The sequence below is a fragment of the Gracilinanus agilis genome, chromosome 6, assembly GCF_016433145.1.
Source record: "Gracilinanus agilis isolate LMUSP501 chromosome 6, AgileGrace, whole genome shotgun sequence".
Classification (NCBI taxonomy): Eukaryota; Metazoa; Chordata; class Mammalia; order Didelphimorphia; family Didelphidae; genus Gracilinanus; species Gracilinanus agilis.
In genome coordinates this window covers 294312232-294324868 of record NC_058135.1, presented here as the reverse complement: position 1 = coordinate 294324868, position 12637 = coordinate 294312232, and the positions used below count along the sequence as shown (strand labels likewise).

Sequence of the window (12637 nt, the reverse complement as noted above, 5' to 3'; positions counted from 1 at the left end):
CTTCCTTCCTTCCTTCCTTCTCTCCTTCCCTCCCTCCTTTCTTTCCTTCTCTTCTTCCTTCCTTCCCTCCTTTCCTCCCTCCCTCCCTTCCTTCCTTCCCTCCTTTCCTTCCTTCTCTCCTTCTCTTCTTCCTTCCTTCCTTCCTTCTCTCCTTCCCTCCCTCCTTTCTTTCCTTCTCTTCTTCCTTCCTTCCCTCCTTTCCTCCCTCCCTCCCTTCCTTCCTTCCCTCCTTTCCTTCCTTCTCTCCTTCTCTTCTTCCTTCCTTCCTTCCTTCTCTCCTTCCCTCCCTCCTTTCTTTCCTTCTCTTCTTCCTTCCTTCCCTCCTTTCCTCCCTCCCTCCCTTCCTTCCTTCCCTCCTTTCCTTCCTTCTCTCCTTCTCTTCTTCCTTCCTTCCTTCCTTCTCTCCTTCCCTCCCTCCTTTCTTTCCTTCTCTTCTTCCTTCCTTCCCTCCTTTCCTCCCTCCCTCCCTTCCTTCCTTCCCTCCTTTCCTTCCTTCTCTCCTTCTCTTCTTCCTTCCTTCCTTCCTCCCTCCCTCCCTTCCTTCCTTCCCCCATTGCTCCTAATTCCACCCTCTGCAGCCTCCCAGAATAGGGCAAATCCCTCTCTCCCTACAGTTTGGGTGTTTTTACTTAAGTTTGCGGCAGACTCTCTGTGCAGGACACCGGCAGAGGCAGAGGAGGGTCCCTGGGTCTGGCATCAGGATGCCCCCCCCAGCCTGCAGACTTCCCTTGGGTCTCCCCACCCTGAGCGTTTCTAGATAATCCCCCAAGCAGCATCATAACTACAGCCTGGAAGGCTTTCCTGACCTGGGAAGGTGGAGGCACCGGCAGGGGACGTGGCCACGAGGGTCTCTCGGTGTTACTTACTCCGAGCCCGCAGGGTGGGCATTTGCCTTGTGGCAGGCCCAGATCTCTCAGATTACTGTGGAAGGGCAGCCCCACAGGTGGCCAGCAGGACTTGGAGGCCAAAGAAAGGCCTTTTCCCTGAGCCGCAGCTGCCCCACAATCCCAGGGCTGGAAGCTCCTTGGGGAAGGAGCTACATCCTGTGTTTCCTCGGGGCCTCTCCTCAGACCTGGGCAAATTCTCTGGGCAAACGGAGTGGCTTTTATTATTGAATCATTTCAGTCGTGTCTGACTCTTTGTGACCCCGTTTGGGGTTTTCTTGGCGGAGATCCTAGAAGGGTTGGCCATTTCTTTCTCCAGCTCATTTTACAGATGAGGAAACTGAGGCCAACAGAGTGAAGTGACTTGCCAGGGTCACACAGAGTTGAGGCCAAGTTTGAACCCAGGAAGATGAGTTTTCCTGTCTCCAGGCTGGCACTTTTTCCACCACATGGACCAGCTACCCCCAACTGGATGTTTGGTAGAGGAAGACAAGACTTGGCCAAGGCATTCGGCAGTGGCCATCAAGCCTCCAGAGGCTGGTCTTCTTTCTCTTCTCAGCAAAGTCATACATTTAGGAGAGAGTTGCCCTGGGCAAGTCCTTTGCATTCCTTTTCTGGGTCTCAGGTCCTGTCCAGCTCCAACATGCCCTCAAGAGCCTACGGGACTCCTAAAGGAAGGGCAGAGGCAGTGGGCAGTGGCCGGGGCCCTTCTCATTTGGTCCAAGCCCTTCCACCCTAGCCCTTTAGTCACAGAGCTAGAATCAAAAGGCCAGTTCAGAAGTCTAATGGCGCTGGCCAGCTCTCACTGAAATCCAATTCGACTGATGTGGATTTAAGTACCTTCTGTGTGCAAGAACTCGAGAGTGTGTATAAGCACAGGAGAGATGCTCCGGCACTGTGTGGGCCAACCTGTGGCACGCATGCCGGAGGGGGCTGCTCCCCTCCCCCACCCCTGAGCCCAGCTGGAGCACTTCCTCCCTCCCCTGTGGGGACGCGGCACGAGGGCCAGAGTTTGGGCTCTCCGTCTCTAGGTTCGCCATCACGGCCCTAGCAGAACCCAGAGCTGGGAGAGCTGTCACTTCCCATGAGCTCTACTGCTCCAACGGGCAGAATTTACACAGTCCTGTCAGGTCTGTGAATTGTTTTCCAGCCATTCTCTAAAGAAACCCTCCCATCAGCCCCAGGAGAGCAGGACTAGTATTACCCCCATTATACAGAAGAGGAAAGAAGGGAGAGGGGAAGAGACCTGCCCAGGGTCACACAGCTAGTTCGTGGCGGAGGTCAGATTGCCCCGTGCCACTCAGCGGTGTTTCCAGAGCTACGTCGCCAGCCAAAATCTCTCTGAAGCTCCGGTTTCCCACTGCTCGCTGCCCGCAGGGTCTCCTCTTAAACGTCCCCCTGAAATAAACACGTCCAAAATAGTGTTCAGGATCCTCCCTCCCAAACCTTCCAAAGCTCCCTATTTCTAGGGAGGAAACCATTGACCTTCCGGGCTCTTCACATTGTCCTGGACCCTCCCGTCTTCCCTGACCTCCCCCCACCCCAGCGATCGAGCTCATCGTTTCTGCTTCTCTGACCTCTCTTGGATCCATCGCCTTCTTTCCTGGCCCTCAGCCCTTCCTCTGGATGTGGCTGTGGCTCCTCCTTGGTCTCTGCTTCCAGCCTCTCCCCCTCCCATCCTGCCTCTACTCCACTGCCAAAGGGGATGCCCCAAAGTTCAGCTCTGACCACAAGGCTCCCCCCCAACCTCCACCTCGCGGTCCAGCCTCTCTAGCCTGGCCTCTCAGCCTCATTTCATATTCCAAACTCTGATTCCATCTCCCCCAGGCTTGGAATGCTCTCCTCACCCTCATTTCTCCCAGTCCTTGTCCCTTAGGTGCCACCTCCTTCAGGAAGCCTTCTTTCATTGTCCTAGTTTTTTAATGTGTTCTCTCTGTGTGTGTCTTTCTGTCTCTCTCTATCTCTCTCTGTCTCTTTGTCTCTCTGTGTCCCTCTGTCTCTCATTGTCTCTCTCCGTCTATCCCTCCCTCCTTCTTTCCCTCTCCCAAATGAATTTCCTCATCTTCACTTCTCTGCCCAGGCCATTTCCCTGCACCTCATAGACTGTCAGTGCCTCGAGGGGAGGGTCTGGCTCCTGTTTTGGTCTCAGGGCCTGGGCCCTTAGCACAGCACTTCACAGTAAGGGCTTCATAAATGTTTGTGATTATTGAATTGAGCAGAATTTAAGCCCTAACTTGGTCACGAAGTGGCAGTGAGACCTTGGGGAAGTCACTCCTCTTTACTGAGGAATGAGATAGACATTTTAACCAAATTCCTCTGACTAACATCTGACCTGCTTTAGGGTTGCAGAGCTGCTGATCTAGGGACCTTCCTAATTAGCTCTGAGCCCGATTCTCAAAAACAGAAGTAGCGAGTTCCCCATCACTAGAAGTATTCAAAGAGAGGTGAGATGGCCACTTGCCACAGAGGTCCCTTCCCGCTCTGAGCCTCTGTGGTTCTGAGTGACGGCCCCTTCGCCTCTCCTCTCGCCTCCCTCAAACTCAGCCGTAGTTCTGTCCAATCACAATGTTGGTCTTTTTGATTCAAAATACACGCGATCCGGCTGCTCCGGATTCTTTCTGCCCAGCCCGGCCCGGCCCAGCTGCCTCCATGCTGGAGAAGAGCACGTTGGTGGTACCTCCCAGGCTCACCAATCCCCTCGTTTCCTTGTGCCGGTTGACACAAGGACGAGCGAGACTGCCGTGTTTGGTGGCCTCTTTCGCTATGGGGATGCCTGACTCTGGCCTGGAGAACAGCGTGTCAGTCAGGCCGGGGATGAGGCTCAGGCGGGGTCCCCCCAGGAGAAGTTGGCGCCAGGGAGGCCAAGCCCCCCTCCCAACCCCATTTCCATCCTTGGATCCCAGGCTAGAAGGAAGCGCCGGGAGCTCAGGGCCAGGAAGCCCGACGTGCGGGGCCACCTCCATCCCGCTCCGGGGCCAGCCGTCTCTCCAGGCCTCTCCAGGCCTCTCCGGGCCTCGGTTTCTCTAGTTCTCAAACGGGGTCTCCGATCTCTGCGCCCCCTGCCTGGCGAGCGGGCCGTTGTTGAAGAAACCTCCCGGAACAGCTAGTGAGAACCAGAGCAAAGCCGCCCTCCCCTCCGAGCTCTGAAGAACTTGGCACACGTTCCCGCTTCGTCCTCCTGATGGCCTCGACGGTTTGCATTTCGAGTTTGGAAATAAAGCGAGGCTGGGGGACACTGCGACTCCCCAGGGCCCCCCAGCAGGGCCCCCCACCCTCCCTTCAGGTCCCTTTGGTGGGATAGTAAGAGAACAGCCCTGGCGTGGGAGCCCTGGCAGCTCCCCGTCATGTGTCCAAGCAAAGACGGGAGGACCCGGAGGAAGCTGCCATCTTGTCGGGCAGAGCCCCCGTGGGGAATTCAGGGGGACACGGACGAGACGGGCCCGGGGTGGTCAGAAGCCCGCAGCCCTGGCAGGGGCCCAGGAGGCAGTCGCCATCCAAGGCTGCAGGCCCGAGCTGCTGCCTCTAAAGAGGGCAGAGGGGCGCCTCGGACCTCTTCTCATCGGAGCCCTTTGTTTGAGAGAGGAAGACGCCGACCGGCTCGTGGCAGAGGCAGGATTCGAACCCAGGGCCTCCTCTCCCACTCTCGCGTTCTCGCCACGGCCTGCCAGCCCCTTCTCTGCGCTTCACGAGGATCTTCCGCCTCCCGTCGGCCTCTCGTCAGCCGTCGAAATGAAAACGTCTCCGGGCCAGAGACAGAGACCCGGGCGGAGAGGCGGCTCCTTCTGGCTCAGAGAAGACAGGGAGGGAGAAGGATGGGGCTCGGCAGGCCAGCACTGTCCTGGGAGCTCCATCCTGAGGGCTCCGCCCGGGAGCTGCGGGGTTGCTAGGCAACCTCATCCTCCTCTGTGCAGGCTCCAGGATCCGGCTCCCAGGGATGACTGAGCTGTGGGAGGGCAGGAGGAGGAGGATGGGCTGAGTTCGACTCCACCGATGGCTTATTCAGCCTTCTGAGGGGGTCTCCTGGGGTGGGGGGAGATGAGGGTGGCAGAGGCCCTCCCCGGGGATCAGGGGGGCAGGTGGGACAGCAGGAGGAGGCGGAGGACGCGGAGGCGGCATCCCGGTCCCTAGAGGCCCTCTCAGAGGAAGGCTGGGGAAGGGGGGAAGGCTTTACGGCGCGCCCCTGTGCCGGGGCCGGGGGGCACCTCCACACTCCAGCTCTGGCTTAGCTGCTTTTCGGCCCTGCCCGGCGGGGGGGGGGGTGGTCCTGTTCGAAGGCCGAGACCCGGCATAGCCTCGGCTTTCCGGGCGAGTCCGCCAACCTCTCTGGATCCCAGATCTCCCCTTTCTAATCTACGGCCCACGGAGAGACCACGTGGGGCAGGGCTGGAAGCCTTCGGCCCCCTGGAGTCGGAGGACCTGGGTTCGAGTCCTGCCTCTGCTCTCCTTGGGTGGTCCTGGGGAGTCGTTTCCCTTCCCAAAGGCCGGGGGTTGGCTGGGTGGCCTCGGAGACCCTGCCCGGCTCTGGCCCTCCACAGGGGCTCCCTCGTCTCCTCTCATCTCATTCGTTGTCAGCTCCCGAGTGTTTGTCTTTCTCTGTCATTCATTTTGCCATTCCATTTTGTCATCCTCTCGTTTGCTCTCGTGGTGGCCGGAAGCAGAAGAGGGTCCTGCTGACTGCACGTAAGTGGGGCCTGCGGGGCAGCCGGCCGCCCGCCGCCTGCCGTCCCTCCTCCTCCCTGACCCCCCGGGGCCCGGCTCAGCACCTACCACCCTCCGCCCTGCCCCCGGCAGCGACGGCAGCCATCGGCCGAGCTGGCGCCCCCCAGCGGGGTAGGGCTCGGAGGGGCTTCGGAGACCCCGGACCCCCGGGCCGCCCAGGGAGGCCCCGAAGGGGGGGATGAGAACGTGGAGAGTCTTCCTGCCTCCAGCCCGGGCCAAGCTGGCTCGGCCTCTGCCCTTCCTCGGGGCTTTCCCGGCCGCCGACCCCAGGCCTATGCTCTGTCCGCAGGACATCTGCACGGTGCAGGCTTTGGGAAGCCACCGGCCCCCGGGGAGGCCCCCCGTCCGGACAGCCTCTTCCCAAAGGCCGGCGTCCCCGCGGGGGATCCGGGAGCTGCTCTGGTCAGCGGCCGGGAAGAAAGGCCCGGGCCGGGGGGGGGGGGCGCTCCTCACTCCTCGGACCGGCCAAGGGCAGAGCCTGGTGGGCGCCCTGCGCCGCCCAAGGACCGCGAGCCGGAGGGAGCCCAGGAACGGGGGGCGAGACGGACCCTCCCTGTTTCTGCTGCCTTCCTGCGGGGCGGGGGCGGGGGGCCAAGCTGCCCGTCTGTCCTGGAGTCAGTACTGTGCCCTGGCTCCAAGGCAGAGGGCTGGGCAGCTCAGGTAAGGGACTCGCCCAGGGTCACTCCGCAGCTTAAGCTCTACTTGCTCGAGGTTGTCCCAGGACTTAGAACGCACGTATGATTGTCTTATGTGATGTCGTACATACGTGACGATTCCATCTCATCTCCCGCATGGCCCGGATTCTTCGGTGCCGTCCGGTCTGTGTGACGCGGCACCAGATGACGGGGCTGGGACGACGATGCACTAAATGGTCCTCCAGATTAGCAGCATTTCTAGAGAACTTGCAGGTTTGTCCCAGCAAGCCCAGGGGGCGGGCACTATCGTTATACCCATTTTACAGATGGGGAAACTGAGGCAAGCGGAGATGAAGCCTCCCGCGGGGGTCCAGTGAACGTCTGAGACAGCTTTGGGGCTGGGAGCTCCCTAAATCTAGGTCGGGCACCCCCAGGGATCCCTCCTATTTCCAAACGAGGGGTGGCGGACAGAGGTCTGGCCCCAGCCAAGACGAGGGATCTGTCTTCCTCTCGAAGATGCAGGTTCAGATTCTGCCTCTGACACACGCTGACTGTGACCTGGGCCGAGTCACCGGCCGGAGACGCCGGGAGGCTGTGGATCGGCCCCCTGGGGGAGGCCTTTCCACACGGGGGTCCCCTCCGTGAGTGCAAACCCTGGACGTGGGGCCGGGGCTGGGACGTCTGCGGCTTCTGCGATGGAGGAGAAAAAGAATCCCCTTCGGAGGCGGCCGGCAGCACCCGCGGACCCAGGAGCCCGCTGCCACGCGGTAGAGGCCCCCACCCTGGCCGGGGGACCGCGTGTCGGGCCGGGCTCTCTAGTCATAGCCACGGTGGCTCCCCGTGACCCAGAGGTGCCGCCAATCGGCTTGGAGAAATCACTGCATGGCGGGAAGAGCTCGGCTTCATCCTCGTCTCAGTGGGCCGCCACGATTTCCCCAAATGGTAATGCCACGGCGGGGAGACAGGAGACCTTCCCTGGGGCGGCCGAGCGGCCTGGGAGACAGCTGGAACCCTGACCCAAAGGGAATGGCGCGGCCGGGCAACAGCGAAGAAGGAGAAACCGCACCTTCTTCCCCTCTTGGCAGAGGTGGGGGGCCGCGGGCGCCTGTGACGGCAGACCTGGGCACACGCCGGCTGGTTTTACCGGCCCTCATTCGGCTTTTTCTTGCTAAACTTTCTTCAGCCGGCTGGCCGGCCGGGGCTCTGGGCAGGCCGAGGAGGAGACGGAGATTTGGAGATGAAGCGGAGGAGAAAATAAAGGCAGGAATAACGTTTGTTTTTCTAACGAGGGGCTTCTCCTATCCTGGCAGATCTGCTGTGCAGGGCTCCCTACCACGGGTGAGACAGCACGGATGCCCCAGACTTGCAGGCTGCGGCCCTGGCATGGGCGGGTTTCTAAACAGTAGCTGGTGGCTCAGTAGGTTCCGTTTCAAACTTGGAATCCAAAGGACCTGCGTTCAAATTCTACCTCAGACACCAGCTATGTGGACCTAGACACACTGCTACCTTCTCTCTGCCTCAGTTTCCTCTTCTGTTAAAACTAGGGATACTAAAAGCATCTCCCAGAGCTCTTATGAGAATCCAACTAGATCATAACTGTAAAGCGTCGTGCAAACTGAAATGACTCCATAAAGGTCCTCTGGACGCACCATGGGGACAGTGCTGGGCCTCATCAGGAAAACCCGAGTTCAGTCAGCCTCCCATCAGCTTTGTGACCTTGGACAAGTCCCTTAACCTCTGCCTCTGTTTCCCCGACTGTAAAATTGGAAGAATGGCACCCACTTCTCCGGATTGTCAGGATCCAATGAGATGCTATTTATAAAGCGCTTAAGCCAGGGCCCGGTACAAAGCAGGGGCTTAATAAATCCTCCTCCCTTCTGTTCTTCCTTCCTTCTTTCTATAATTGCTCCCATCAGAAAGAACTGTGTGCTTGGAGGTCCCGGGCCAGCCCCCTTGTTTCCCTGGGGAAGACCCCGAGAGGTCAGCGTCGCCCAGGGAAAAAGCAACCAGCCAGGATTTGCACTCAGAGTCTCGACGAGCTCTCCCCGTTCTCAGCGTCCCTCCTGGGAGCTGGGGCAGGTCCAGCACCTGCTATGCAGTAGGTGCTTCATTAAGGCTTGGTCAGGAGCCCCGCCTGCCCTGCCTGCCTTTTCAGCCCCCGACGGGCGCAGGGGCGCCTGGAAACGGCCTCCCGGGAGGCGGGTCTGGTGCCCAGGCAGGAGGCCCCGAGGCTGTGCCCTGGAAGCGAGCATCTCTAGCCTGATAATGGGGGGCAGGTTCTCGGGGTGCCCCCCACCTTCGTCCTGTGCAGGAGCTTCTCCCAGGATGCCTTTGTCCCCCTTTCACTTGGCGGGTTTGAAGCTGCTCAGGTGCCACCTCTTGCGTGAAGCCTGCCCTGACTGCCCCTCTGCTCCGTGATTCTCTCTCTCTGCACGTCTCTCTTACGGTCACTTGGTGGATCCCTCATGGGCGGCCAGACGGGGCAGCGCACAGCGCACAGGCCTCGCCCCCGCCCCTGCCTCCTCTCCAAGGGGACCCCGGGCTTCGTCATCGCCGGCACATTTTCCAGGCGTGTCTGACTCCGTGACTCCACGTGGAGAGCTCTTGGCAGAGATACTAGAGAAGGCGGCCATTTCCTTCTCCGGTTTATTGGACAGATGAGGAAACTGAGGCCAACAGGGTCACCCAGCTACGACGTGTGCGGCCAGACTGGACCTGAGGAAGGCGAGTCCTCCTGCTCCGTCTCTGTCCTCAGGGTGCCCCTCACCACGGCCCCAAAGCCCGGCATTTCCATCTCCCGGAGGGGCCCCGCGAGGCCCTCAACTCGCAGCGCTGCCTCGAGCACGAAAAGGCTCTGAGCGCTGCTCTTCCGCCCGCTGGCCGGGCGCCCCGGGCAAGGCTCCTCTGTAAGACGGGGTCCCTTCGGCCGCTCCGCGCCTCCCCCCACTTCCCAGCCCACGTGGCGGTCACAAAAGAGGCCGCCCAGGCGCTGAGCTTCCAGCCGCCCGGCCAGAGGCAGAGCGCGGGGGGCCGCCGGGAGGCGTCGGCACAGCCCCCTCGACATCGCCCGCCTCTCCGGTCCTCGCCTGCATCGAGAGCCGGGCTTGGCCTCCGAGGCCCAGGAGGGAGACCAGACCTGCCGGGCAGCCCGTTCCTCCACAGGCCACGGCGGGCCCCTTCGGGCTGGCCTGGGCTTGGCGAAGCGGCCCGGCTTGGGGGCGGCCCCCGGAGCACCTCCCCAGAGACCCCAGATCAGGGCTGGAAGGGCGGCCGCGTCTTAGAGGAGGGACTTAAACCGAGGCATGAAGTGCTTTGCCAGAGCCCACGAGGGGCTACACGACAGAAGCGGGATTCGAATCCAGGGCCTCCGACCCCCAAAGCCGCTCCCTTTCTCCTGCATCTCCCATTTCTCCTCTCATCTGAGCCTCACTACCATTCTTTGGGGCAATCTGGGAAGGCTTCCTCGAAGGGGGCAGCAGTTCAGAGAAGCCTTGAACAAGGGGAGAGACGGCGAGAGGCGAGGCAGGGGGGCAAACAGGCAGAGGCGGGCTGGGAAAGGAGCGCCGAGAGGACTCAGTGAGGCGGGAGGGAGGCCCTGAGGGCCTCCGTCTGGGGTACTTCAGGGCCTCTGAAGGACTTTGTCTCTTCTTTGGGGACGAGCTCCGGACTCACGATTTTGTTGGTTTGGGCAGCTCCGGGTGGGGAAGGTGCCTCGTCAGGGATAGATGTTCGGGTGGTCCGAGGCTGCGGAGAGGGGCAGCGAGCTGGCTCAGAGGATGGAGAGGTGGGCCTGGAAAGGAGAGGTTCTGGGTTCAAATCTGGCTTCAGACACTTACCAGCTGTGTGCCCCTGGGCAAGTCACTTAACCCCCATAGCCCGCCCTGACCACTCTTCTGCCTTAAAACCAGTATACAGTATTGATTCTAAGATGGAAGGCAACGGTTTAAAAACAGAAAGAAAATGAAAAATACATTTTAAAAGAAAGTGGTTTACCCAGAACCACACAGCCTCTGAGGCAGGACTTGAACTCATGACTTCTTGCCTCCTGGAATGACCCCCTGCTACTGTGCCAGGCCACCTTTAGTGCAGAATTCAACTCGGTGCCATTTCCTGTGTGCTCAGTGCTGGGAAGACGAGGAGAGCCGCAGCCAGCAGGCGCAGCAACCGAGCCAGAAAGTATTCCCAAAGGCCTGAGCCTGCCTTCTCCCTGGAGCACAAGGAGAAGGGACGGAGAGCCGGCCTCCGAGGCTCTCCTGGGGAGGGGGTCTGCCGAGGCCTTGGGGCCCCCTTTGGAGGGGCCCCCTTTGGAGGGGACCCCTTTGGAGGGGCCCCAGGGATCCCGCTTCTCAGCCCGGCTTGGCGAAGGGAGAGATGCAGGAGGGAGGGCTGGACCCCGGGACCCCCTCCCCCACCGGGCCTGGGGGGCCTTCTGAGCTAGACCCCTCTCTGGAGTGGGGCGGGGGGGGGTGGTTCTGGTACTTTTCTGCTGAAAACAGTCACAGGAGGGACAGACTAAAGCCCAGCCCAGACAGGACTTAAGAAGCTTCCCAGGCCTGCCGTGAAAGGGAAACGTTGAGAGAAAGAATGGGGAGCCCAGAACGACCAGAGCGGGAAGATGGCACCCTTCTCTCTTCCGGCTCGCAGCAGGCCTGTGACTTGTGGGGTAAAAGGTGCCCGAGTGTGCGGGGAGGAGGCTGTGCTCGGGAGCAGCAAAGGGCAGGCCTCCCAGCCCAGGACCCAGAGTTTCCCCAGATCGTTACAGCAGAGATCAAGGAGGACACAAGACTGTTGATGCCACCCAGAGTCCTTCTGGCCCCCGTCTTAGTCATAGTGATAGGAACTACTGATGGCTTACATGGCTCTCCTAAAAATATCCCTCCCTCCCTTCCTTCTTCCCTTTCCTCTTCCCTCCTTCCCTTCCCTCCTCCCTCCCTCCTTTTCTTCCTTCCTCCCTCCCTTTCTTCCTTCTTCCCTTCCCTCCTCCCCTCCTTTCCTTGCTTCCTCCCTCCCTCCCTCTCTCCCTCCATTCCTTCTTTCCTTCCCTCTTCCCTTCCCTTCTCCCTCTTTTCCTCCCTCCTTCTCTTCCTGTCTTCCTCTCTTCCTCCCTCCCTTCCTCATTCTCCTTCCTTCCCTCCCTCTTTCCCTCCATTCTTTTCTTCCTTCCTTCCCTCCCTCCCTTCCTTCCTTCTCTTCCTTTCCCCCATCCCTCCCTCATCCTTGAACTCAGGTGACTGGGATATCTGGTTTGGAGTCTCTTGCAATAATGTCTAGAATCATTTGCTGCCAGCGTGCCTGCCCCGGGCGCCCCCGCTTTGGTTTTCCTGCCACCCCCCGCCCCCGGCTCTCCCCCTGCCCAGCCCTCTCAGGGGCCACCCCACTGCTCGCCCGTGACTCCGGTTTCCCTTTGTCGCCTTTGCAGGAGCACGGATGTCATGAGCACCGTCTCAGGGACGCGGAGCACGACGGTCACCTTCACCGTCCGCCCTGGCACCACCCAGCCGATCACCCTGCAGAGCAGGCCGCCGCCGGACTATGACGGGAGGACCGCTGTCACGAGACGTGCCCCAAGCCCCGTGGTCTCCCCCACAGAGATCACCAAGGAGGCCCTGAGCGCCCCTGTGGCCTCCGTCTCAGCCGCGTCCCCTTCACCTACTCTGTCTGAGGTTTTTAGCCTTCCGAGCCAGCCACCTGCCGGGGACCTGTTTGGCTTGAGCGCGGCAGCGCGCAGCAGGTCCCCGTCTCCCTCGATACTGCAACAGCCAATCTCCAATAAGCCTTTTACAACTAAACCTGTCCACCTGTGGACCAAGCCCGATGTGGCTGATTGGCTGGAAAGCTTAAACTTGGGCGAGCATAAAGAGACCTTCATGGACAATGAGATCGACGGCAGTCACTTACCAAACCTTCAGAAGGAAGACCTCATCGACCTCGGCGTGACGCGAGTGGGTCACAGAATGAACATCGAGAGAGCGTTGAAGCAGCTGCTGGACAGATAAGGGCGCCGCTCCTCCTCCCTAGGCCTTCGTGGACTTCTGCTTATAAGTAGAGATGGGCTTGTGCTGCACCCGCTTGAGGCCCCCGGCCCGGCCGTGAGCCCCGACACCACCCCTGGCTCCGTCCACCTCCTGTCACCCAAAGAAAGGCCGAGGGCATCTTGGCGCCCCAGGCCAGGTCCGCCACCCCCGGGGCCCCGGCCAGGCAGAGGCGCCGCTCCCTTCACCCGAGGGGAGGAAGGGAGAGGGGGATTCCACCAGGGGCGGGTGCCCTCCCTTGCTTCTCCCAGGCCCAGATGCCAGCCCAGGAAGGGGCTTGGCCGGATGGATGCCCCCTGAGCTGCTCCTCCCTTGGTTCTGACCGGCTCCTGACCCCCCAGGTCCAAGCACTGGCTCTCGCTCAGCC

General features: G+C 60.7%; 1 protein-coding gene across 1 annotated transcript in view; it reads left to right on the top strand.

The window, feature by feature from the left end:
* Window positions 1–12410, top strand: part of SHANK2 (SH3 and multiple ankyrin repeat domains 2) — a 516281-nt gene extending 503871 nt beyond the window's left edge. The window contains exon 26 of the mRNA XM_044682064.1: window positions 11658–12410. Within this exon, the coding sequence (XP_044537999.1) occupies window positions 11658–12234 (577 nt within the window). The 3' untranslated portion in view covers window positions 12235–12410. The remainder of the gene's footprint in view (window positions 1–11657) is intronic.
* Window positions 12411–12637: the final 227 nt, after the last annotated feature.